The following is a 25,301-nucleotide window of genomic DNA, read 5'->3' as shown; positions in this document are numbered from 1 at the left end:
CTGCCGGGGGCTCCAAGAGAACCAGTGGGCAGGCGCCCCTCTCAGAACAGAAGCTGCCATACCCTCGGCCACTCCCCCAGCACAGCTGGGGGCACCTGCATTCAGGACCTGGCCCTCATGAAGGCCCAGGAGCTCAGAGTGGGTGGGAAGAACCACGTGGCCCAGCTTTGAGAACTACGTTTATTTCTACCGGAAACCTGGGTTTCGGCTCCCTCTCGAAGGGGCCCCGCGGTGCCAGGCACACTGAGGTCAGGGCGCCCCCAGCCAGGGCTGAAGCCCCCCGTGGTGCTGAACCAGCAGCTTCCTCAGGACGGACAGGCCCTGGCTTCTCAAGAACAGTCTGCGGTGGCCCTCGCTCACCAGAGGGGGTGCAAGGAGCATGTCAGGCACTGAGGCGGGGCGGGGCGCAGGGTCCCCGCTGGGAGGGGCGCGCAATGCTGCGGGGGGCGGGGGGGAGGGCAGGCAGGGCACAGGGTACCCACTGAGGAGGGTTGCACATTGCTCTTGAGGGGTGCAGGGTCCCCCACGTACGGGCTGCCCCGCCCTCCGCATGGCCGCGAGGAGGATGCTGAGGGAGGATGCAGGACAGGGGGTCTCGTCTCCCTCCTGTGAAGCTGCTTCCCACCGACATGCCTTTCGGGCTCGGTCAGCTGCGCCTGACCCGTCCCGGGTACCAAGCTAGCAGTGGGGCACGGCGTCCTTCGCGGTGCCCAAGGGCCTCGCCGGCCAAGGGGGCTGCGAGGTGGTCTTCGGAGGGTTGATGCTGCCCGCTGCCCCCTCCCGGGTCCTCATCGTCTCCAGGGGCGCACGCGCACGCGCGGGCACGGGGTCAGAGTCGATGGGTCTTGTGGGTGCGGGCGTCTCGGCGCACGCGGTCCTCTAGAAGACCAGTCTGTGGAAGTCTCCGCTGCCACCGCCCCCCGCAGGGTTGCAGCCCCCCGGGGGGCCCTCGTCCTCATCCTCATCCTCGTCGGAGCCCCGGCCCCAGGGCGGCGGGGAGGGCGGCGCGGTGATGTGGGCCGCCCGGCTGCGCGCCTCCTGCTCCTGCTCCTGGGATGGCACGGGGGGCGGGGGGGAGCGCGGCGTCACGGGGGGCGCTGCCCCTCCCCGCACCCCACGCACCCAGGAGGCGGCGGCTCACCTGCAGGTACAGGGCGTTGTCTCTGGAGATGGCCTCCATCAGGTCCCGGTGCAGCGCGGGCTCGGCGCGGGGCCTGGGCGCGCTGGGCTCGGCGTCGCTGTCGCCGCCGCCGCCGCCGTCGGGGGGCCGCTGGCGGTAGAGGAGCACGTAGGCCGTGTCCTTGGGGAAGAAGGAGGTGACGTTGCTGACCGACTCGAAGGAGGAGAAGGACACGCGCGTGTCGTTGAACAGGTACCACTGGGGCGCGGGCCGGGGCGCGCCGTCGCGCGCGTAGCAGTAGTAGTGGCCGCTCTCGGAGGACAGCCCCGAGTGCACCACCACGCTGCACAGGTCGTAGGCGCGCGCGCCGCCCCCCGCCAGCGGCAGGCGCAGCAGCAGCGGCAGCGCCACGTCGTCCAGGATCTTGCGGCGCCGCCGCGTGCGCAGGTCGAAGGCGAAGCGCAGCAGCGTGAGGATGAGGTAGCGCGGCCCGCGGCTCAGCTCCACGGCGCGCTCGGCGTCCTGCAGCGACGCGCACGGCTCGCAGAAGTAGCGGTTCTCGGCCGTCAGCCGCTCGGGGCACAGGAAGTAGTTGAGCAGGTCCAGCACGGAGCGGGGGCCGTCGGGGGCCGCGGGGGGCGCGGGCGCGGGCGCGGGCGCGGGCGCGGGCTCAGCGCGCGCCTCCCCCGGCTCCCCCCGCGCGGCCTCCTTCTCCTCCTGCACCTCCTTCTCCTGCACCTGCTCCTCCTTCTCTTTCTCCTCTTCCGCCTTCTGCTTCTCTTCCCCCTTCTGCTCCTCCTCCTCCTCCTCTTCCTCCTCCTCCTCCTCCTCCTTCTGCTCCTGCTCCTCCTTCTCCTGCTCCTGCTCCTCCCCCTCCTCCCGCCCTTCCGCGGGCTCCTCCCTTGCCTCCCTCTCGCAGCGGCTCTGCCCCCCAGGTTCCCCCCGGCCCAGGCCCTGAAGGTCCAGGAGGCTGGGGGGCGCGTCTCCGGTGATGCAGTGTTTCCGCTGCCGTGGCGCTGCCATCGTCGGAAGGTCCTGGGCCCCGAGCTCGGGCGCACGGAGCACGGCGGAGCCCAGGCGGCGGCGGCGGGGGCCGCGCTCGGGCGGGGGGAAGGCGAGAGACAGGTCCGTGAAGTCCTCCTCCCGGGAGGAGACGTTGAGGCAGCGCAGGCAGCGGATCCTTGTCACGATCTTGCCCCCAAACATCCTCTCCACAGACGTGGAAGTGGGGGGTGGGGGCTCCTCCGGCGGGCCCGGGGAGCTGCACTGCTTGAGCTTTTGGCAGATCCTGGCCCCGGTCTTCTCCTCCTCGTGCAGCCTGGGCGGGGGCGGAGCGGGCGCAGAGGGTGTCCACAAGTCACACGCACACCACATACATGTGTCCATGCACGTGCACAGGCCCCAAGCCGCCCTCCCACTGCACCAGCCTCCAAGCAGCCCCCTTCTCGACCCTTCCGCATGGATGCTGCACACGCCAGCCACATGGGGCCTCCCCCACCCTTCAGGCCAGACCCCTAGGGGGAACCCCAGGCCCTCCTCACCGATCCAGCAGGTACTTGAGGTACTCAGAGCAGTCCTGCTGGGTGCCGGGACTGAACCAGGGGGTCCAGGACGCAGAAAGGAAGTTCTCTGGAGAAATGGCTGGCCGCTGCGGGCAGGCGGGCACAGGCAGGGACAGGCGGTCAGCAGCACGGGAGGCAGGGCAGCACTGCCCTGGAGAGGACTGCTCTGCCCCCACCCCCGCGACCCCCTACCGAAGGCTTCCTGTCCCCAGCTTTCTGTGCCCGCCCCACACCAACACACGGCCTAGGGCACGGCGCTGGGGCCACGGTGGCCAGCAGCCCCCTGAGCTGTGGGCCTCAGGCACCCTCTCCTTTACCACTGTCCCCTCCCAGACGCTCAGTGGCCACTGTGTTCAAGCACCCAGTGCCGCGGTGGTGCTCCTCCTGTGACTCAGCCCCTGCCCCCCCCCATCACCCTTGTCACCTGTGTGTGCAGCTTCCCCAGTGGTGGGGACAGGGGGGGGCCAGGAATGCTGCTTCCTCATCCCCGCGTGGGGCCTGGTCCCAAGGACGGGGTGGGGAACTGACCCCCAGGACGGGATGCCCTCCTCCCCCCAACACACACAGGACAGGGCAGGGACAGAGCATGGCCCATCCCCAAGTGCCCCGGCCAGAGGGGAAGGGGTGGCAGCAGGACCTGGCCCTTGGCACTCACCTGGCTGTGCTCCAGGAAGGCAAAGAGCCACTGCAGTTTAGTCATCAGCGGCTGCGAGTTGTTCTCGGTCAAGCGGAGCACACAGTGGCGGAAGCTTCCGGACAAAGGAGCACTGGGGTGAGCCCGGGACACCCAGCCTCCACCTCCCTCCACGGCAGGCAGACTCAGTGCTTCCGGCTCCAGTCCGGGCCAGAGGCCAGGGGCAGAGAGTGAGCCTGGTCCAGACAGCCACGGGCCACGGGGGTCTCTCTGGCTCTCAGAGGAGGGCTGGCCGGCCTGTCTCCATCTGGGTCCCAGCCTGTGCCTCTCTGGCTGCAGCCTGTCAGCCCCACTCACACCCCCTCCCCGCCCCCTGGGGAACAGCCGCTCCCACCTTAGCCCTCCAGCCACTCTGACCTCCGACCCACAGAGGGGACTGTGGGAAGAGGGGTGCAGTGCAGGGAGAGGAAGCTGATGCCCCCACTCTGCTCCTGTCCCCCTCAACAGCTCCGGGCAGGCAGATATGGGCTCTCTGCGCCCCGAGCACTGGCCAAGGCGGCCCCCTGCAGGAAGGCCAAGCCCAGGTTGCACCTGGAGAGTCTGAGCCAGCCGCTGGCGGCGGGATTACTGGGACCATGAGCCTGGCAGGCCTGTCAGACCTAGGCTGGCTCTGGAGGGAGCAGGCAGGGGTCAGGACAGTGAGGCTGCACCAGACAGTACCAAGGAGTCCCAGCCAGCCAGACTCAAAGGTCCCTCTCCCTGGGACTTCCTAAGAAGACGCCCAGGGTCTGGAGGGAGAGCAGAGCCCCCAGGGAACGACTTGCCTTGCATGTGGCCAACTGGGGTCCCATCCTCAGCACCCCATATAGTTCCCTGAGTCCTGCCAGGAATGATCCCTGAGCACAGAGTTGGGAGTAATCCCAGCAGTGAGATAAATCAAAGGGTAAGGTGTCGCCTTGCAACCTGCCAACTCCAGTTCGATCCCCTGCACTACACCTCAGGCACCACCAGAGGGCACTTTTGAGCACAGAGCCAGAATCGCCCCTGAATCCCACCAGGTGTGGCCCAAAACCAATACCCCCGGCCTCAAAAAAATGAGGACACCTGCTAGAAGTGTCTACCCACATATGAAAAAGTCAATTGAGGCAACTTACACCTTTCATGAAAACTGAAAGATGGGGGCTGGTGAGATAGGGCAGCAGGTAGGGTGTTTGCCTTGCACATGCCCAACCTGGGTTCAATCCCCAGCACCCCATATAGTTCCCCGAGCACCACCAGGAGTGATCCCTGAGCAGAGAGCTAGGAGTAAGCCCTGAGCACAGCCAGGTGTGGTCACAAAACGTAAACAAAAGACCTGAAAGATGGCTCACAGAACTGAATGCAAAGCACAGAACTGCAAAACTGTTAGAAGCTAACGGAGAGACTGGAGAGCCAGTACTGCAGGTAAGGTATTTGCCCTGCATGTGGCAAACCCATGTTTGATCCTTGGCATCCCATATGGTCCCCCGAGCACCGCCAAGAGTGATCCCTCAGTACAATGCCAGGAATAATGAACACCTGGCACCTAGCTGTGACCCCCAAAAGAACAACAACACAAAAGGAAGCCAATGGGAGGTGGATGGGGACAGATGGCGATGGACATTGGGTGGAGATGACCTTCTAAATGCAACACCAAAGACTTGCTTGTAGTAGGATTAATAAATGCTGATTTCATTAATGTTAAAAACACCCGCTCCCCGAGAGACAGAGGAGAATTGGAAGACAAGCCACAGACAGAGAAAATATTTGCAAAGATACAGCTTTTAAAACAGCCAAACCGTGGCTGGAGCAGTGGTACAGCAGGTAAGGCGCTTGCCCCTCACACGGCCAGATCAGGTTTAATCCCCGGCATTCCATGTGGTCCCCTAAGCCCACCAGCAGTGACCCCTGAGCACAGCTGGATGTAATCCCCCCCCCAGAAAAAACAATGCAACCAAACCCCCTTCAAAAAACCAACTGAAAGGAAAAGTGCCAAACACCTTTTAGTTGTTGTTGTTGTTGTTGTTGTTGTTGTTGTTGTTGTGCCACACTGGCTGTAGCCAGTGTATAAGCCAGCCCCACTGCTGGCTCTGCAGTCCGGATCACTCCAGGTGGGGCTCAGGGAGCACAGGGGGTGCTGGGGATCAAACCCCCAGTCGGCTGCAAGCAAGGCAAGCACCCTGCCCGCTGTTCTACCTCTCCGGCCCCTGTGCCAAGCGCCTGAGAGGCGCCTCGCCAGGGAAACAACACAGAAGGCGAATAGGCACATGAAGAGATGCCCTACATCAGGGGCAGAGAGACAGGAGAGCAGGGCCGGAGCTGGCCTTGGGTTCAATCCCCAGCACTGCCACATCTGGCCCCCAAAGCCCATGAGGAATGACCCCGAGTGCAGAGCCAGGGGCGTAAGCCCTGAGCACAGCCAGGTGTGGCCCCAATTAGCCCCCCAATACTTATACATACAAATTCTTTAACACTCAAATATATAGTCATCATCAACAACAAAAGCATCAGACATACAAAGCAACAAGAAAGTCTGACCCATTTGTAGGAAAAAGAGAGTTCAAGAATGTTGCCCCTGAGAAGTGGCAGGTACCTCATAAAAGGATTTAACAGAATGGTTTCAAATGTGCTCACAGACTAACGGAAGATGCGTTGCAAGTGACACCAACTGTGTGTGAGCAAAGCAGCGATCCACAAAGGGACAGAAACGTGGGTGGGGCCAAAGGAAACCTGGAGCTGCAAAAGCAAGAAGCGCAACAAACATCTCTACAGGAGTCAAAGGCAGATCTGAGCAAGCAGGATCGATAAGCTTTATAATGAGGGGCCAGAGCAACAGTCCATCTAGTAGGGCACTTGTCGTGCACATGGCCGACCCATGTTGGATCCCTGGCAGCCCAAGTCCCACCAGGAGTGATCCCTGAGCACAGAACCAGGAGTTTTTTTTTTTTTTAAAAGAACAAAATCAAAATAATAACAAAACCAAACACCATGACTGCAAAATACAAATATGAATTGATGAATGAGAAAATAAAATAAAAATAAACCAGGCAGTGGAGGGGGGAGAAGGGGAGGGTAGGTAAGTCAGAGAAGGAACCAGTATGACAATAATAGTTGGAAACGATTGTGCTGGACAAGAACTGAGTGTTAAAAGTGGGTAAGGGGATATACCTGATAACATTTAAGTCACTGCTAAATCACAATGCCCAAAAGAAGAGAGAAGAAGAAAGGAGGAGGAGGAGGAAGAGGAAGAAGAAGAAAAAGAAGAGGAGGAGGAGGAGGAGGAAGAAGAAAAAGAAGAAGAAGAAGAAGAAGAAGAAGAAGAAGAAGAAGAAGAAGAAGAAGAAGAAGAAGAAGAAGAAGAAGAAGAAGAAGAAGAAGAAGAAGAAGAAGAAGAAGAAGAAAAGGAGGAGGAGGAGAAGAGGAGGAGGAGGAGGAGAGAGGAAGAAGGAAGGAGGAGGAGGAAGGAAGGAGGAGACTTGTTGTTACTGTTTTTTGCATATTAAATATGCCACGGGGAGCTTGCCAGGCTCTGCCATGCAGGCGAGATAGTCTCGGTAACTTGCCAGGCTCTCCGAGAGGGACAGAGGAATCAAACCCGGGTCGGCTGCATGCAAGGCAAACACCCTACCTCTGTGCTATTGTTCCAGCCAAAAAAAAATCCTCTGCAGAGTCAGTGGTGACCTGCAGGGACTACTCGAGCTTGTGGCTTGTTCTCCACACATGCCAGGTCATGGATGTCCAGTGCACATGTCCAGGCCTCTGGTCTCGTGGCTGTGACCCAGAAGATGCCTTAGCTCTGGCCAGCAGAACTTGTTCTCACGGGCTCATGAGGATGGGAGAAAACAAGGAGACAATTCCCGACGGGCCAAGCATCACCAGCAGCTGCCAGGTTCGGGGCAGAAGCCCTGCCCCTCCACTCCCCTGGACAGTGGCAGCCTCCTGCACCGCGAGCACTGTGCTGAGGGCTTCCACTAGCTGGAAACAGGTGGGAACACTGACAGCTCCCAGCACACCCTCAGCTACTGGCACCGCGAAGAACAAAGGGGGCTCGGGCTGGGCAGACACTCTGTACTCGGCCAGCCTGGGTTATGCGCACCCCTCACCCCGCCACCAAGAAGCACCAAGAACGGTCCCTGAGCACCACCAGGTCTGTCCCCAAAACCTAATAATAGTAACATAGTCGGCTAATTGGATCACCCCAAGGTTGGAGAGAGCTGAAAACTAGAGCATGGGGGGCCAGAGTGACAGTACAGTGGTTAGGGCACTACCTGGCATGTAGCCAAGCAGGGCTGGATTCTCCATATCCCATATGGTTCCCCCTGCCCTCCCCAAGCACCACCAGGAGTGATTCCTGAGTTCAGAGCCAGGAGAAAGCCCGAGAACTTGGCCCCAAACCAAACCAAACAACAACTGTCACTGTCACTTCATTCCATTGCTCATTGATTTGCTCGAGTGGACACCAGTAGCGTCTCCATTGTGAGACTTGTTGTTACTGTTTTTGGCATATCGAATACGCCATGGGGAGCTTGCCAGGCTCTGCCGTGGGGGCGGGATACTCTCAGTAGCTTGCCAGGCACTTTAAGAGGGACAGAGAAATTGAGCCTGGGTCAGCCGCGTGCAAGGCAAGCACCTACCCACTGTGCTATCGCTCCAGCCCCAAACAACAACAAAAAACAAAAAGTAGAGCTTGGTTGAACAGATTCTTCCAGACCAGGTCACTACCTACATCACATCAGAAAAGGTGAATATTTATTACATTAAAAACAACAACACAGGGCTGGAGCGATGGCACAGCGGGTAGGTCGTTTGCCTTGCACGCGGCCGACCCGGGTTCGATTCCCAGCATCCCATATGGTCCCCTGAGCACTGCCAGGAGTAATTCCTGAGTGCAGAGCCAGGAGGAACCCCTGTGCATCGCCGGGTGTGACCCAAAAAGCAACAACAACAACAACAACAACAACAACAACAACAACAAAACCAGCACAGAATCAAGAAAAATGACCAAGAAAAACAGAGGAATAGTTTCCAAATTCAAGAACAAGAAAAAACCTCAGGGGGTGAAAAAGAGGGGGCACATCTTCAAGTGCTCAGCGCCTGCTCCTGGCTCAGTGCTCAGGAGAGAGCCCTGGCACTGCTTGGGGACGTGGTGCCAGGGACCAGAACCAGGGGAACGTGGTCACTGCAGCCAGCCACATGCAAGGCAAGTGCTTTACCTCCTGTGCTCTCTGCTCCAAAAAAGAAAATTTATTTTTAAGAAAATGAAAGTGGGCTGGAGTGATAGCACAGCGGTAGGGCATTCGCTTTGCATGCGGCTGACCCGGGTTTGATTCCTCAGTCCCTCTCAGAGAGCCCGGCAAGCTACCGAGAGTATCTCGCCCGCACGGCAGAGCCTGGCACGCTCCCTGTGGTGTATTCGATATGCCAAACACAGTAACAGCAATGGAGATGTTACTGGTGCCCGCTCGAGCAAATCGATGAGCAACAGGACAACAGTGACAGTGATGGTGAAGAAAATGAAGGTAGGTGACTTACCTGAGGCCACAAAGATGCCACTGCAGAGACACGAAGGCCAATGAAGGAAAACGGCACTGCCCAGAGCCATCTAAAGGGGCATTTGCTGAGAGGTACAAGCTTACAATGTTGCGATTCCTGGCAGACATTTTTCTGGACTTAGTTACCAAAATACAGAAATCCAAAACCATGCTGCTGCTAGTGTGGCCTCCTGACCTCATATCTCTTCATTCTCAGCAATGGAAAACAAATTACCAAATGCTTTCTTTTCAGCAGATCGACTTTAGGGGGGAGAAACTCCAAATCAATAATAGTGAATTTTTTTTGTTTAAATATTGAATGTAATCAAAGTAAAGTGAAAGTAAAAGTGAAATTTACCAGTTACACATGCGGGGTGGGGGGCTGGGGAGGTGGGGGGAAGGGGGGAGGTATATCGTGATTCTTGGTGGTGGAATATATGCATTGGTGAAGGGATGGGTGTTTGAGCATTGTATAACTGAGACTTTAACCTGAACGCTTTGTAACTTTCCACATGGTGAATTAATAAAAGAATTTATAAATAAATAAATAAATAAATAAATAAATAAGGGGGCATTTGCCAGGGGCTCGGGGGGGGCACTCAGGGGTCAGGATCATTCCAGTGACCCTTGGCTAACCAGGCCAGCAAGTTTAATCCTGAGGGTGGGAGGCTGCTCGGGCCACTCGGAGGACCCCCGCCTACCCCCACAGTGCTCAGGGGCCCTAGAGTGCCCAGGTTTGTGCCACCAAACACCTGTATTATCCCCCAGGCCTCCAAAGGCACCACGGAGCCCCAACCCATAGCGAAAGAGCACCGCCACCCCCGCAAAAAATAAAGAGAATAGAATCAGGAACCAATGAGACATTCGTATACACCCAGATCCCAGATTCGTATACACCCAGTGCCAAGAGGCTGAGAGTCACCAACTGCGGGACAGACAAGAACATGGGCCCCTCACACATCCTCAGCAGCAGCAGGCCCTGGCCAGGCGGGGTCCCCACGGGGTGAGTGTCGCCGAGAGACACGCCGTGTTGGGGGTTTGTGCGACCACACTCTGCCGTTCCCACAAGGAACGAAGAAGCTGCTTTCCCCGGATTCCTCGGAAACTCTCCCTTCCAGAGGCCAGCACGGAGCCTGTGTGGCCCGGATTCCCTGATAAAGCTCCACAGCGGGGCCAGCACGGCAGGGAGTGGGGCAGCTCCTGGCGCGCACACAGCCCTCCGGGGTCTGATGCCCGGCAACTCACACACGGGGTCTGATGCCTCGCACCCTACCACGAGTCAAGCCCTGCTCCCAGGTGGGTGTGCTCCAAAAACTAGTCAAAGGGGGGGGGGGGTGCTTTAAACGCTACCGTGCAGAGGCGTCTGAGGACAGAGAGGGGCGTCAGCCACTACGCAGAGGCAAACGCTCTCTGAGCCCACTCACGAGAGAGCCTGGGGATGGAGAGATGGGGAGACCGGGGCTGCCGGAGGTCAGGGAAGAGCAGAACAATCGGAGTGTCCAGTTTACAGGTCAAAGAGGGCTCTGAGGTCAGGCTCTGAGGGATGGCCATACAGCAGACACGATCCCAGTGAACTGGCCAATTCAAAACGGGCGAGGCAGTTCCTAGAGTATGTTCCAACACAGATTTGGTTTCAGTGTCGATCTGGTTTGGTCTGGGGGCCACACCCGGTGCCGAGGGGGTCGAGGAGGAGGGAGTTCCCAGAGGCTTTGGGGAACCAGGCAGTGCTGGGAACCAAACCTAAGTCTCCCACAGCGCTAAATGTGCTGACGGGCGCCATAAGCATGCCACCGGACCCCACGCCAGGCTGTTTCATTCAGGGCGCCTCAGAGGCGGGTGCGTGAGACCCCTCCCCGCCCCAAGGGACCCAGGCCCAGCAGCCGAAAACCTCCAGAAGTCAACCACCGCCATGCTCACGGCTCTCTCCACACGCTCAGGCCAAGCCTCACCTTCGAGGGAATCTTCTCCTGGACTGCGCGGCCACAAATGCAGCACTGCACAGGGCACGGCCCACCCACACTGCACAGGGCATGGCCTACCCACACTGCACAGGGCACGGCCCACCCACACCGCACAGGGCACGGCCTACCCACACCGCACAGGGCACGGCCTACCCACACCGCACAGGGCACGGCCTACCCACACCGCACAGGGCACGGCCTACCCACACTGCACAGGGCACGGCCTACCCACACTGCACAGGGCACGGTCTACCCACACTGCACGGGGCACGGCCTACCCGCACTGCAAAGGGCACGGCCTACCCGCACTGCACAGGGCACGGCCTACCCGCACTGCACGGGGCACGGCCCACCCACACTGCACGGGGCACGGCCCACCCACACTGCACGGGGCACGGCCCACCCACACTGCACGGGGCACGGCCCACCCACACTGCACAGGGCACGGCCTACCCGCACTGCAAAGGGCACGGCCTACCCGCACTGCACAGGGCACGGCCTACCCGCACTGCACGGGGCACGGCCCACCCACACTGCACGGGGCACGGCCTACCCGCACTGCACAGGGCACGGCCTACCCACACTGCATGGGGCACGGCCTACCCACACTGCATGGGGCAAGGCCTACCCACACTGCATAGGGCACGGCCTTCCCACACTGCATAGGGCACGGCCTACCCACACTGCAAAGGACACGGCCTACCCACACTGCAGGAGTACCACACCACATCTGATGGGACTCCAAGTAGGAGGCAACCAACCTTAGAGGGAAATATTATATTACTTTGGTTCTGCTTTGGGCAGGGACTGGGGTGTGGGATGGAAACGCCCAAAATATGGTGGTGGGAAGGTGTAATGGTGGTGAGATTGGAGTTTGAATATTAAATGTAACCAAATATTGTGCAGTGCTTTATAAAATAAAAGAAATTAAAAAATAAATTTAATAAATGTGCACAGCCCTTCAAGCAGTCTCCTTGGAAACCCTGAGGTATCCAACAGCATGACGGAAACGAAGCTTTATTATTTATCTTTTTTTCTATTTTCTTTTCTGGGGGCCTTGGAGTCATACCCGGCAATGCTCAGGGCTTACTTGTGGCTCTGCACTCAGGAATCACTCCTGGCTGGGCTCGGGAACCACATGAGATGCCAGGGATGGAACCCGGGTTGCGTACAGGCAAAGGCAAGTGCCCTCCCTCCCGTGCTCTCGCTCTGGCCCGCAGGGGGTTCCAGACAGGCCCCGCGCTGGACGGGTAACCGCTGGCAGTAAGAATTCTCTTGCTTGGGTCTGTTTTGGCTTGGGGCAGTGCCCAGGGATGCATCCAGTTCAGCGCTTAGGGGTCACTCCAGAGGGCGCTCTGGGGAGCACCAGTGCCAGTGCCCGAAGCTGAGACCTGCCCTGTGCTGTGGGGGAAGGGGCGAACCCCAGTGTGAGGCGTGGGGCTCCCACTTGGAAGACCCCGCCCAGGCACCGTGGATTCCAGGAGGAAAGTGCGTGATGTCAACCCATGCCCGGCCAGGGCAATCCCAAGCCCTGTCTCTGGTTCCCACCCTGGTATAAGCATGTGGCAATGCCCGGGGACCACAGGCAAACCCAGCCCCCTGCCCAGCCTAGCCAGGCCCAACCCCAGGCAGGGGGGAACCCCGCGCAGCACCTACTCGGAAGCCATGAACAAGGCCTGCAGGACGCTGTTCACGAAGCAGGTATTGCCCAGGTTGATGAGGCCTGTCTTGCCCGTGTCTGACTTGGCCATGAGTCGGGGATAGAAGCCGGCCAGCTCACTCTTCTGTGAGGTCCAGGCGTCCTGTCCCAGCAGCTGTTTGATGCGCTCCTCGCTGGGAATGTGGAGGTCCTGAGGAAGCAGCATGCAACAAGAGATGGACGCACAGCAGGGTCAGTGCTAAAAAAAAGATGTCACCTCTTCTGAGAAGCCTTCCTGGACTACAGCCCAAGGGCGCTTGCCTCATCCACGTCCCAGAGACATGAGGGAACGGCCGTCTGCCTTTAGACTTGGTCTCCATTCTCCTCTTGACCTGTGGGCCTCCTACAGGACCCGTGGTCTAGCCACAGCCTAAAGAGGGTGGTAAAACTCCTGATTTTACAGATGAGAAATCTGAAGAGAAAAGAAGGTTCTGGCGACATGGAGGCAGCAACCCAACAGCCTGTGTGTTCTGGGAAGAGCCCAGGCCATGGCTGACTCAGTGTAACCACACTGGCCCGCTGTGGAGCTGAGACCTAGTGAGATCATGCCAGCTCACCATGGAGCTCGGCCCTCAGTGCTCGCCCTGCCTTTGGGGCAAGTGTGTCCGACTCAGCTGACCGACCGGGCCTCAGGTTCCTGCCTGGCCGCCTTCCGTCAGTTTCCACGGTGCGTGTGTGCAAAGGCCTTTTCTGCCTGTGAGTCGTGTGTGTGTGGGTGAGTCCCTCTGTGGGTGCAGGGAGAGGCCAGGAGTCAGGGCTGAGGGCCGGTCAGCGCACGCGCTGCGTTAGTCCCGCACCCGGGAGACGGCAGCGCAAAAAAGAGCGTATGAAAGAACCAGCTCAGGGGCCAAGTGCGAGTACAGCGGGCAGGGAGCCGCCTGGGACTGACTCGCTCCGATCCCGGCACCCCACGTGGGCCCCTGAGCTCTGCCAAGAGTGACCCCTGAGCACAGAGCAGGAGCAACCTCCAGTCATCGCCGGGCGTGGCCCCACGGCGGCTGACCCAGAGCCATGCAGCAGAGGAGGGGCCCGTCCCCAGCACCCCCCGGGCTCGGCAGAGCGGCTCAGATCCCAGACTTGTGCAGGGCTCCATCTCCCTCCAGCATGGAAGCACCGCACGGCCCTGGAAGGGCCCCCAGGGCCCTCCCGCAGGGCAGGCATGGGGCGTGCGGGGCGGCAGGGCACCTCTGCAAATGTCAATACCCGGGGGCCGGGGCAACGGGAGCAGCTACAGGCCCCAGATCCTGTTCCCCTCCGGGAGCCCACACTCACACACTCAGGTCCACCCACTCACCAACACACCCCACACTCACACACTCAGGTACACTCACCAACACACCCCACACTCACACACACTCATCAACACACCCCCACACTCACACACTCAGGTACACTCACTCACCAACACACCCCACATTCACACACTCAGGTCCACCCACTCACCAACACACCCCACATTCACACACTCAGATACACCCACTCACCAACACACTCCACATTCACACACTCAGGTCCACCCACTCACCAACACACTCCCGCATTCACACACTCAGGTACATCCACTCACCAACATACTCCCGCATTCACACACTCAGGTATACCCACTCACCAACACACCCCACATTCATACACTCAGGAACACCCACTCACTAACACACTCCCTCATTCACACACACTCAAGTACACTCATTCAGCAACACACTCCCACACTCACACATTCAGGTACACTCACCAACACACTCCCACATTCACACACACTCACCAACTCTCCCACATTCACACACACTCAGGTACACTCAGCTTACCAACACACTCCTGCATTCACACACTCAGGTACACCCACTCACCAACACACTCCCACATTCACACACACTTAGGTACACTCACAACACACTCCCAATTCACACACTCAGGTACACTCACTCACCAACACTCTCCCACATTCATACACTCAGGCACACTCATTCACCAACACACTCCCACATTCACACACACTCAGGTACACTCACTCACCAACACTCTCCCACATTCATACACTCAGGCACACTCATTCACCAACACACCCCACATTCATATACTCAGGCACACTCATTCACCAACACACTCCCACATTCACACACTCAGGTACACTCATTCACCAACACACTCCCACATTCACACACACTCAGGTACACTCACTCACCAACACTCTCCCACATTCATACACTCAGGCACACTCATTCACCAACACACCCCACATTCATATACTCAGGCACACTCATTCACCAACACACTCCCACATTCACACACGTATGCTTACTCACACATTCATATACACTCAGACAATTTGCATTCACTCTCATACACATACACACTCAGATAAATATTTCACGTTCACCACATGCACGTGCTCACAACACACATGCACGCTCATTCACAAACATTCACAAACATACACACAACTACACATATATTGTCACAGTTACATTCATACACAAACACTCATATACACTCTCATACATGCCCAGCCAAACTCATATATACACTAATACCCTTCACACAGGTTTTCACACACACCATACACACTCTCAGATACAGATCACACACTCATCACAATCACACAATCACACACTACCACTTGCACCTACAATCACACACACTCATGCAAACACACACTTCATACATGCACATCATTCATACATACCCATTTCACACATACAATTCCCCACAGACATACTCTCACATATACTCACATGCTCACACATTCACTCACATACATACACACAATGCATAAACAAAAAGGCAAACACAGCACACGTGTGTGCACATACACACATGCACACACAAGTGATGCAAACCCCCCAGCTGCTGCTCAAGTGATGAGGAGTGGGGACCCATCCCTGCCTGCCCTCCCCATGCCCCCGGCCTCCCCATGCCCCCTGCCCTTCCCATGTCCCCCACCCTCCCCATGTCCCCTGCCTCCCCGTGTCCCCTGCCCTCCCCGTGTCCCCTGCCCTCCTGTGCCATCCACCCCGGCTGCCCTCCCCGTCCCCCCCTGCCCTGCCTTCTGTGCCTGGGTCACCAGGTCTCTGGGGCGCATCTGCAGACACCACACGCCGACTGGCCAAGGCACGGCCCACCTGGAGGCCCATCCTGGTGCCCAGCCCCACCCAGGGGCCCTTCCTCCCTGGCAGGGCAGAGCAGAGGTCCCAGCACTCAGCCACTGCTCTGCGCAAACATGACTGGGACCAGAGACGCCCACACCCGCTAGCCCACGGCTCCAGGCGAGGAGACTCAGCCAGCCTCACGCCCTCATTGCTGGGGCTGGGGACCCACACAGGGAGACCAAGTGACAAGGGGCATGAGGGAAGGCCCCGGGCACCTGGTGGGACCAGGCAGGCACTGAGAGTCATTGTGGAAGGCTTCCTGGGGGAGGTGGCACTAGCGCTACAGTTCAAGAAAGCATCAGAGCTCGAGGTGTGGAACTAGAGAAGGGCTCGTGGTTAGAGAGGAGGCGCCCGTGGAGGCTGAGAGCCAGCCAGATAGGAGGGGTGGCCGGGAGCACGCGCGGGCCGGGGCTCACCTTGATGGCCTCCATGACGGGCGCGTACAGGTCGGGGAAGCCGGGGAAGCGGAACACCATGCAGTGCACCAGCTCCGAGAGCTGCTCCAGGCAGCTGCTCCCCGAGGAGGAGCCTTCCTGCTGCAGGGAGGCCACCATGGTGGGCAGGTGCGGGAGCAGCTGCGGAGAACAGACAGGTGAGGTCGGAGGGCTCGGAGCTCCTGGTGCTGCTCAGGGATCAGCCCTGGCTCAGGGGACTGACCCCGGCTGGCCGTGCTGAAGGCAAGCGCCCTCCCCACTGGACCATCGCTCCATCCCAGGGTCAGATCCCTGAGTCCTGAGCTCTGAAGACAAACACCAGAAAGCGTCCCCTGACGGCTCTGAGAGCGGGTGAGTGAGCGTGACTGTCCCTGGCACACACCGTGGCCCAAGGATCGGAGCTGCTATTACTGCAGGCCTGCCCCTCTCGCCAGGCTGGGGGAGGCGCTACGGACCCTGGCCTCTACCTGTGAGGAGTAACGTGGGTCTCGATTCCCTTCCGGTCCTGAGACCCAGGGCTCAGGGTCGGGCTACTAACTAAAGAACTCTTTCGAAGTGGGGAGAGACCAAAGCGGACATGTTGCAGGGAGCACACGCAGGGGTCCCCCCGAGAGAGAGGAGCCCAGGAGCTAGAGGAAGGACCTGCACTCCCCGTGGTGCCTGACTCCCAAATGTAACGCTGGGCCCTGACCCTTTACGCTTCATATTGCTCTTTGTTTGGGGGCCACACTGAGCAGAGCCCAGGGCTCAGAGCTGGCTCTGTGCTCAGGGCTCACTCCTGGTCACTCAGAGACAATATGGGATGCTGGGGATCAAACCCGGGTTGGCCATGTGCAAGGCAAGCGCCCTACCTGCCATACTACCGCTTTGGCCCCCTGAGCCCTGATTCTTGACCCCCAGAGAGAGCCTGCCAAGCCTCTGGCCAGGCGGGGGCAGGCGGGGGGCGTTGGGACGAGCAGGTGGGTGGGGGTCGCGGGTCCTCACCAAGTGGAAGGCCTCGTGGGAGTGCTGGAAGGTCAGGAGCATGTACTTGAGGACAGACAAGGCGGCTCCCCGGACGATTGGGTACAAGAGCTTGGAGAAAACCTGTAAGAGAACAGCCGGGCAGGAGCCCCCAGGCCCGCCCCACCCCGCCGGAAGAGGCCACCGGGCAAGCCCGCCGGAGAGAGCCCGCCCCAACACCAACCTTCTCGATTTTGGCCAGCGACACCTCGATCAGGATGCTGAACTTCTTCACGGAGGCCAGGCCCTTGAGCAGGGCGATGATCCACTTGTCGATGTTCTTCCCCAGGGGCCAGGACACCCAGTCAATCATCCTGGGGTGTGCAGAGACTGTGACCCAGGCCCCGCAGGCCCGGATCCCTGCCACGGCCCCAGGGTTGCTCACCGGTTTTTTTTTTTTTTAGGTTCTTGGGCCACCCCCAGCAGTGCTCAGGGGTCATTCCTGGCAGGGCTGGGGGACCCTGTGCGGGGCTGAGGACAGAACCCCACTGTACTATCCCTCCACACCACCCCAGCAAACCCTGACAACTTCCTCTGTCACTGCTAGCCGCGGCGATTACAGAGGGGGACACGGAGGGTCAGAGCACCCCCCTGAAGCTGCAGGCCCCTTCAGCTGGTCCCCGCCCAACAGCGTCCGGGGACGGGCTCTCTGCCTCTGGCCCAGGCGGGGCTCACGGACTCGGCCCGAAAGGCCCGGTCACGCAGAGGGGCCTTCTGGGAGCGGGACGGGACCACCCCCGCCCAGACCCTCGGGCCACCTGCTGATGGCCGTCAGCATCTGGGAGTCGGTCACGCTGTCGTCGTTGCTGAGGTTGCGGACCACGCTGTCCATGAGCTCCAAGGGCAGATGTTGCACCACACTGGCCAGGGCGCTGGACGGGGGCTCCTCCTCTGTAACGCAGGTGGGGGACGGTTCGGGCTGGGCCCCGGGCACCCCGCCCCGCCCCCGCCGCCCCGCGCCCCTGCCCTGCCCGCACCTGCGGCCGAGATGACGGCGAACAGCTCCCGGAGGCAGGGAAGGACGGCGGCGGGCTGCGAGCGCCACAGCTGCGCCAGGAGCGCGCTCACCTGCTGCGCCTGCTCCAGGAACTCCACGGCGCCCGCGTCGCCCTCGGCCGGGCAGCGGAAGGCGCCGAGGCAGCGCACCAGCTGGCGGCAGAGGAGCAGGCGCTGCGGGCCGTCGGGCAGGCACTGCGGGTGCCGCGCCAGCAGCCGCGCCAGCTGCGCGCAGGCGGCCGGGCCCGGGCGCTCGCACACGGCGCGCAGCACCTCGCGCTGCAGCAGCGCCGCCAACTCGTCGGCCGCGGGCCCGGGGGGCAGCAGCTGCAGGCCCAGCTGCACGCAGGCCAGCGCGCGCGCGCCGGGGGGCCCCGGGCCGGCCTGCAGCAGGCGCAGCACGCGGCGCGCGCAGAAGAACTCGGCGAAGGCGGCCGGGTGGTGGCGGCCCGCCACGTGCAGCAGCTGGCAGCCCACGCGGCGCCGCAGCTCGTCCGCGCCGCCCACGTAGAGGCGCGCGCCCAGCGCCAGCAGCGCCAGGCACTGCTCGCGCTCCAGCGGCTGCCGCGCCGCCGCCTCCAGCACGCGCCGCACCAGCCCCTGCTTCACGCTGGCCGGGTACGACGACGTCACCACCGCCTCCAGGATCTTGTCCATGGCCGCGGCCCTGCGGGGTGGGGACAGGGGAGGCGTCAGCTGGCTCCCGCCTCTGCGGGTGTGCGTGGCGCGGGGTGGGGGGTGTCCCGGCGCCCGCCCAGCTCTGCACTGCTTTGCCCACTTCCCCGCGCGCCTTGGCAGCTGCTGAGCGCAGGTACCAGCGGGGTCTTGGGGCTACTGCTCAGAGCCGTGGGCAGGTCCGCTCATACGAGGCAGGAAGGGGGGGCGGGGAAATCCTAAATCCAGAAAAGAAGGGTGGGTGGGTTCCGAGAGATGGCCAAAAGGGAGCCCTGCAGCCCCCTGCTCCGCCCCCAGTGGGAGCCCCGAACGCACCTAGGACGGCGCCTAGGGCGGTGCGCACGCGCCCTCCCACTGTCAACACCCTGTTTCGGAAGTCTCCGTCACCCACCCACAGTGGCACTTCAGGTCCCCTCACCGCCCATCGCAAACACCGGGTCCTCACTGTGAACAAGGCTGCGGCTCAGAATGACTTCATCAGTTCCCACCCGCTCCTGCATCAACCAGACCATGGGGACCACCCAGTTGTGTGCGTCCAACCGTTCCCTGCCCACACAACACACACCAGAAAGCCTCTCAGCTACCTCCCTCCCCCGCCTCTCTCACTCCGGGGTCATTCTGCTCTCCTGCCACACAGCCCGGAGTGCTTGCCTGGCCTCCCGGTTGGTGTCAAACTCTTGCTAACCATCTCCCAGCGTCCTCTTTTGCCTTTACAGCACTGCCTGGAGCCAGCCTCTTTCAGGGAGCTCTGCAGAAACCGTGCCACCTTTGTTCTCTGCAGTCCTCCCAGCACCTGGCACAGCCCTAGCGCCGGGAGGCATGTGGAACAGATTCCGTAGACAGTGCTGAGCCACTGCTGCCTGGTTCCGGGGAGAGTTGCGCCCGCCTTTCTCTCCCTGCTCCTGGGCTGGGGGAGTTTCCTGGAAGTCTTCAAGGCAAGCTCACCCACTTGACATCTGAGTGCACGCTGGCTCTCAACTGCTAGGAGGAAGGGTCAACTCTGGGTTGTCTGTACAGCCCCACTAGGCAGCACGCTATAAGCTCGACGTACAACAGTAGGTGCCCCCAAACTGGCTCAGCCAGAAAATGCAACTGCAGACCTGGTGCCTGTATGAGGATCGGCGGAAAATTCCCTCTGCCGAGGTGCAGAATGTTTGGCCCCTGACCCACAGATACGAAGGGACTCCCATTGTGTGCCAGGCCCTATGAGACTGTCCCTTCTCTGTCCAGGCCCTTGGCCATGCCCACAGCTCCGTGACTGCGTGTCTGAGTGCAATGACCTAGTTATGGAAGCCGCTGCCTCTCGCACACGCCTGTGAGCTGCGCGGGGCAGTGCCCCGGTCTGGCTTTGCCGGGCAGCGCCCAGTGAGCAGAGTGAGTGCGGCAGAGCTGGCGGGCACAGCCCGTACTGCCCCAGACAAAGCTCTCGTCATCTCCCCAGCACCACGTGCTCATCTGGCGCCCCCTGTATCTCACACTTTCTCACGCTCGGTGGCCTGGGATCCGTGATCTTGGGTGTGGCGAGTGTAGCTGTTTGGGAACTCGACGGCTTGGAGGTGGGAACAGCACGGGAGGCAGAATCCAAAGTGGCTGGGAGCAAGGGGAACGGCTCCCCCCCGACAGCATGTGAGGTGGAGATGGACGAGCCGGTTCTCCCGGGTAAGCACAGACAGCGTTTCCATGGGACAGAATCTCCTTGTGTAATGATGATGCTGTGTGTGACGCAGGGGTGGCCACAAAGCTGCTCCAACATGGCGGCAACAGAGCTGAGGTAGCTGCCCTCCTCACTGCAGAGGGCTGACCCCGGCTTTGGAAGAGATTCTGCCCTGGGTCAAACGCTGTCACATGGCATCAGGCACCCGAGAAATCTTTCCCGGAGGGCGGACGAACTCTGCTGCAAATGTCACTGTCTTGTTTCAAGAACATGCCAGGGTGGCTCCGTTCCCCGCAGCTGCCACACGCCCGGATAGCAGGGAGCCAAAGCACAAATCGCCGAAGACTCAGAGACTGGCTTTGCTTTTCGTGAATAAAGGATTTTTAAATTAGGGTCGATGCATTATTTGGGGACTGGAGCGACAGCACAGCGGGTAGGGCGTTTGCCTTGCATGCGACCGACCCGGGTTCGAATCCTCTGTCCCTCTCAGAGAGCCCGGCAAGCTACCAAGAGTATCTCGCCTGCACGGCAGAGCCTGGCAAGCTATCCATGGCGTATTCGATATGCCAAAAACAGTAACAAGTCTCACAATGGAGATGTTACTGGTGCCCGCTCAAGCAAACTGATGAACAACAGGGTGACAGGGCGACAGTGCTACATTATTCAGAGGATGCAATACTATTATTGAACGCTCGGTGGACTGCAATACTGTGTAAATAGAACCTTCATGTGAAGTGGAGGCCCCGGAATAATATTTCAGTGACTTGCTTCCTGGCGGTGGGTGGATCCCCACCTGCAGCCTCTGGAAGGGAACTGCACTGTGTCGTGGCTGTGGGGTGGGGGCCCAGGTCCCAACACCGGCCTGGCTGCCTCGGTCACCTGGTCACTGAGTGAAAGCTGCAGCTTCCTTACAGCGAACTGACAGTTTCCCCACTCCCGGAAGGCGCCTGCTTCTCGGGAAGCCGGCGGAGGGCACTCGGCGAGGCTCAGCCCGCTGGGCTGACGAAGCAAACGTCCTTCCCTTAGGAACTTCCATCCGCCGGCTGAGAGACAGACAGGGGTAAGGCGCCCGCACTACCAACACCCCGCAGGCCAGGAGTGACCCCTGAGCGCAGAGCCAGGAGAATCCCCGAGCACCGTCAGGTGGGTGTGGCTAACATACATGAAAACAAGAATCTAAGAATGAAAGCAGCAGCAGGGTCAGACTGGTGGACAGCGCCCCAGCCGGCGTCTCGCAGGCCGGGAGGAGCCTGAGACAGCGGTCTCCCTGCAGCCCTCTCCTCCTCCCGGCCGGCCGTTCCTCTGCTTTCCAATCACAGTGCGTCAGTGGCAGCCCGGGAGGCGGCTGTGATCAATGGCTGTGTGCAGGGGAGGAGGGCGGGGCAGGCGGGTGGGGACCTGGGGCTGCGGAAGGCGGCGGCAAGGCACAAACGGGGAGTGCTTGATTCCAGGGCGACCTTGAGCGAACCTCAGCACATGCCCGTCTGTTAGTCAGGGATGCAGGTGCCCAGGATAACGCACTTGGGAATGCCGGAGCAGCCAGTGGCAGCTTCTGCGCTGAGCCAGGCGGGCTCTGACCCCTGGAGCCATCAGCAGCAGACCTGCCCTGCTGGTCCCCATCCCCCACCTGACGATTAGCACCACGGTCCCCAACAAACCCATTGTCTTGGAGAGAAAGGGACTGAGGGGCTTGACCCCCTGGGCCAGAACGGAGGAGCAGGACCAGGACCAGGTCCCCCTGGGGCACAGCGGGGAGAGCCTTTGCCTTGCGTGCCCTCACCCAGGATTGATCCCCGATGTCCCTGGGGCCCCTGAGCCCTGCCAGGAGCCTACAGAGCCAGGAGTAATCCCTGCGCATGGATGGGTGTGGCCCCAGACCAAACAAGCCAAACAAACAAAAATAAAACAACAGCAATGACAAAAGGACAAAGTCCCGCACAAGAAATGAAGAGGAGGTGCCTTGGAAGGGGGGGTCTCATGGGGGACTGGAACCTGCCTTGTTCCCAGGGGAAGGGACACACCTCTAGGCTCTGCTGGACAGTCTACGTGGGCATCCATCCGGCGGCCCAGGTTCCATGCCCAGCACCAGGCGGTGCTCTCAGCACAACTGGGAGCACCTCACACCCCCAGCACCATCGGGCAGCAGCCCCTGAGCACTCCCAATTGTGCCCCCAAATCCAAAGGGAAAAGACTTCTACTTTGAGATGAGAAGAGGGGGCCGGGAATGTGGTTCCCTGGGGAAGCCCAGGCCTTCTTCTCAGGGTCCCAAGAGAGCCCCTCGGGTGACACCAGGAGTGATCCCTGAGCACAGTGCCAGGAGCAAGCCCTGAGCATCCCCGGGTGTAGCCTCGGAACCCGAACAATAAAGGTGACGGAGAGCGCAGGAACGGCACTGCAACTCTTCACCTCTACACTGGAAGCTCACATACTATTAGCCACTGATGGCGCATCAATATTTTGATTTGAAAAATTAATGAGGGCCAGGGAGATGGCTGGGGGCCCAGATGTGATCCTGAGCACTGCCCAATGTGGCTCTGATACAGATGCACATGTGAGTGAATGAATGCGTGAACAGGGCGCTGTGCACGAGGGCAGTCCCGAGTGTATTCCTGGGACAGGGGTCCCTTTCTGAGCTCAGACCCCCTGTCAGCCCTGCCGTCCCCCAGCTGCCCTCCGCGTAGCCTCCCGAGCCAGCCAGAGCAGGGCCTACTTCTCCCCGTCCCGGCCTCCTCTCGAGCACCGAGAAGAGAGTCCAGGCTTCAGACCATGTGGGCTACCCCCAACTGCAGAACTCGTGCTCTTTCACCCCCTGAGCCACTGCACCAGAAAGGACACCAGCGGGCACCCGTCAGCCCATCAGCCACTCCCGCCTGCCCGGAGTCTTCTCTGACGTGACAGCCACACCCAGCCGGCCCCACAGTACTCTGAGACTCGGAGGAACCTAAGAACCATGAACCTCCTTCACTGGGCTCTTCACAGCCGTCTCGGGGACCCTCCCTGCTGCGGCTCTGGAGGGACAGGCCTCCGGTCCCGCTGGCTCACCCCGGCCCCTCACATCACCCAGTGCTGAGAGGGGACCAATGCCCCACACCTGCCCAGGCTGTTTCCTCCTCCCGGCCTCTCGCCTCCACCCTGGCAAAGCCCAGTGGCCATGCTTAGTGCACCCCAACCCCAGCCCAGACCCCTAAGCCAGCCCCTGGGGCGATGCCAGGCAATGGAGACACAGCCAGGCCCTCCAGTGGCGGATCTAGAGGGACCGGGCCTGGAGGGCAGTACCCCTGGGCGTGAGGCCCTCTCCAGGCGAAGGGCAAACTGAGCAGACCCCTCCGCACCCAGCCGCGTGTCCCCTCCGCTCCCAGTCTCCGGTACTTCATGACCAAAGCCCAGCCTCCTCCAAGCCCCCGCTCCCCTCCAGCTCCCCCACAGGCCGTGGCTGCTTGGACAGGAAGGAGGCGCGGGCAGAGCCCCATGGCCAGCCCAGCACCCGGCTAGCGGAACAGACGTCAAGTGATCACAGGCGGCGGCGACTCTGCCCAGCTCAGCCCTGCATGCCTGTGTCCCCGAGGGTATCAGCATCAGGAAAGGAAGATTCTAGAGAGGTCACGAGCCAGGAGAGGGGCAAGGAGGCCGTGGCCATTCTCAGAAAGACTTGAGCAATCACCGGTAGAGAGAGCAACATGTCCTCGCCAGGTCGGGTCCAAAGCCACGGGGAACCCCAGGCCCAGGGAAAGACTGGGGGGGGTCGGCTCCAGACACCCTGAACTGCCCTCCAACATCTGTCCTCCTCCTGACACGAGTCCCCTGCAGGTGCGACCCCCAGGACTCGGGCCTTGGCGCCAGAGACCCTCTGTCTGGCCTTCCTGCTCGCCCGCCCCCACCCCCAACAGGCGGAATGAAAGAAAAGTGCTCTCCCACTGAGTGGGCGGCAGGGGTGGGGCTGGAGCCCCGCGGGGACCGCGACCCGCGCACAAGTTTCTCCACCCTCCACCCCTCGGCTTTCCACAGGGCAGGCACTGGCTGATATGCGGGGTCTCTGGTTTGCCCAGGCGCTCCTGGGGGGCGGGGCGCGGGGGCAGGGGTGTCTGCTCAAGGATGTTCCAGCAGCAGCAGAAGCACCGCAAGTGGCGGCAGCCTCCTGGCGCGACTCCACCCCAGTCTGGGCCACAGCTAGCCCCACCCCTTCTTCTGGTGGTACCAGGGCAGCGGCGGCTGGGGCGGACTTTCAGGACCCCTGGGGCGTTGTGCTCACCGGGGCGGGGTGGGGTGGGGCGGGACCGCCTCCTTACACAAACGTTGGAGGAGGCTGCGGCCCAGAGAGGGTCAGCCACCCACCCAAGGTCACACAGCGAGGCCCCTGATGCATCCTGCCCTCCGCCTCCCGGACCCGGGCGCTAGACCCCGGCGCGCGGTCCCGGCGTACACTTGCTCCCCGCGGCGCGCACACGCCCCCCGCCGCTTACCTGCGGCCCCCAGAGAGCCCCGCCTGGGAGCGGCGCGGGGGCGGCGGTCAGCTGGCGCAGACCCCGCTGGGGCGAGCTCGGGAGGGCGAGTCCTCTGCGCTACCCCGAGCGGGGCCGCCCTCCGCCGGGTCCCCGACGTCAGGGATGCTGCGCGGTGGAAAAGTCCAGCACCGCCGTCCGCGGCGCACACACCTCTGCCCAGGCGGCCTGACCCCGCCGCGCAGCCGCCGCCGCCCGGCCGCGGGAGGACGCGGGGATGGAGGGGTGAGGTGGGACGAAGTGCGGGGAAACAGGGCGGAGTCGGAGCAGGGTCCACCCCGCGCACGGCCACTCCGCCGCGGCCCCTTTAAGGGCAGCTGGCCCGAGCGCTGGTGGAGGCGGGGCGGGGGCTGCCCCCCCGCACTGCTCC

The 25,301-nt window shown here is 61.0% G+C and overlaps 1 protein-coding gene across 1 annotated transcript; it reads right to left on the bottom strand.

The window, feature by feature from the left end:
• Nucleotides 1-166: 166 nt before the first annotated feature.
• Nucleotides 167-25,270, bottom strand: USP35 (ubiquitin specific peptidase 35). Its single transcript, XM_055119800.1, has 11 exons — nucleotides 24,893-25,270; nucleotides 18,085-18,770; nucleotides 17,866-17,998; nucleotides 17,292-17,421; nucleotides 17,090-17,191; nucleotides 16,088-16,246; nucleotides 12,483-12,676; nucleotides 3,338-3,431; nucleotides 2,662-2,768; nucleotides 1,142-2,438; nucleotides 167-1,050 (listed from the first exon to the last, which is right to left on the bottom strand). The coding sequence occupies exons 2-11, from the start codon at nucleotides 18,758-18,760 to the stop codon at nucleotides 880-882; spliced, it is 3,063 nt and encodes a 1,020-aa protein (XP_054975775.1). The 5' UTR covers nucleotides 18,761-18,770; nucleotides 24,893-25,270; the 3' UTR covers nucleotides 167-879.
• Nucleotides 25,271-25,301: the final 31 nt, after the last annotated feature.

Source organism: Sorex araneus, chromosome X (genome assembly GCF_027595985.1).
Source record: "Sorex araneus isolate mSorAra2 chromosome X, mSorAra2.pri, whole genome shotgun sequence".
Classification (NCBI taxonomy): domain Eukaryota; kingdom Metazoa; phylum Chordata; class Mammalia; order Eulipotyphla; family Soricidae; genus Sorex; species Sorex araneus.
This window is presented reverse-complemented; position numbering and strand designations above follow the sequence as displayed.

Excerpts from the sequence above, each read along its gene's own strand:
- USP35 (XM_055119800.1), bottom strand. The coding sequence starts at position 18,760 with ATGGACAAGATCCTGGAGGCGGTGGTGACGTCGTCGTACCCGGCCAGC. Across the intron at positions 2,769-3,337 it reads CCTTCCTGGAGCACAGCCAG|CGGCCAGCCATTTCTCCAGA; the intron begins GTGAGTGCCAAG and ends GCCTGCCCGCAG. Across the intron at positions 1,051-1,141 it reads ACAACGCCCTGTACCTGCAG|GAGCAGGAGCAGGAGGCGCG; the intron begins GTGAGCCGCCGC and ends GTGCCATCCCAG.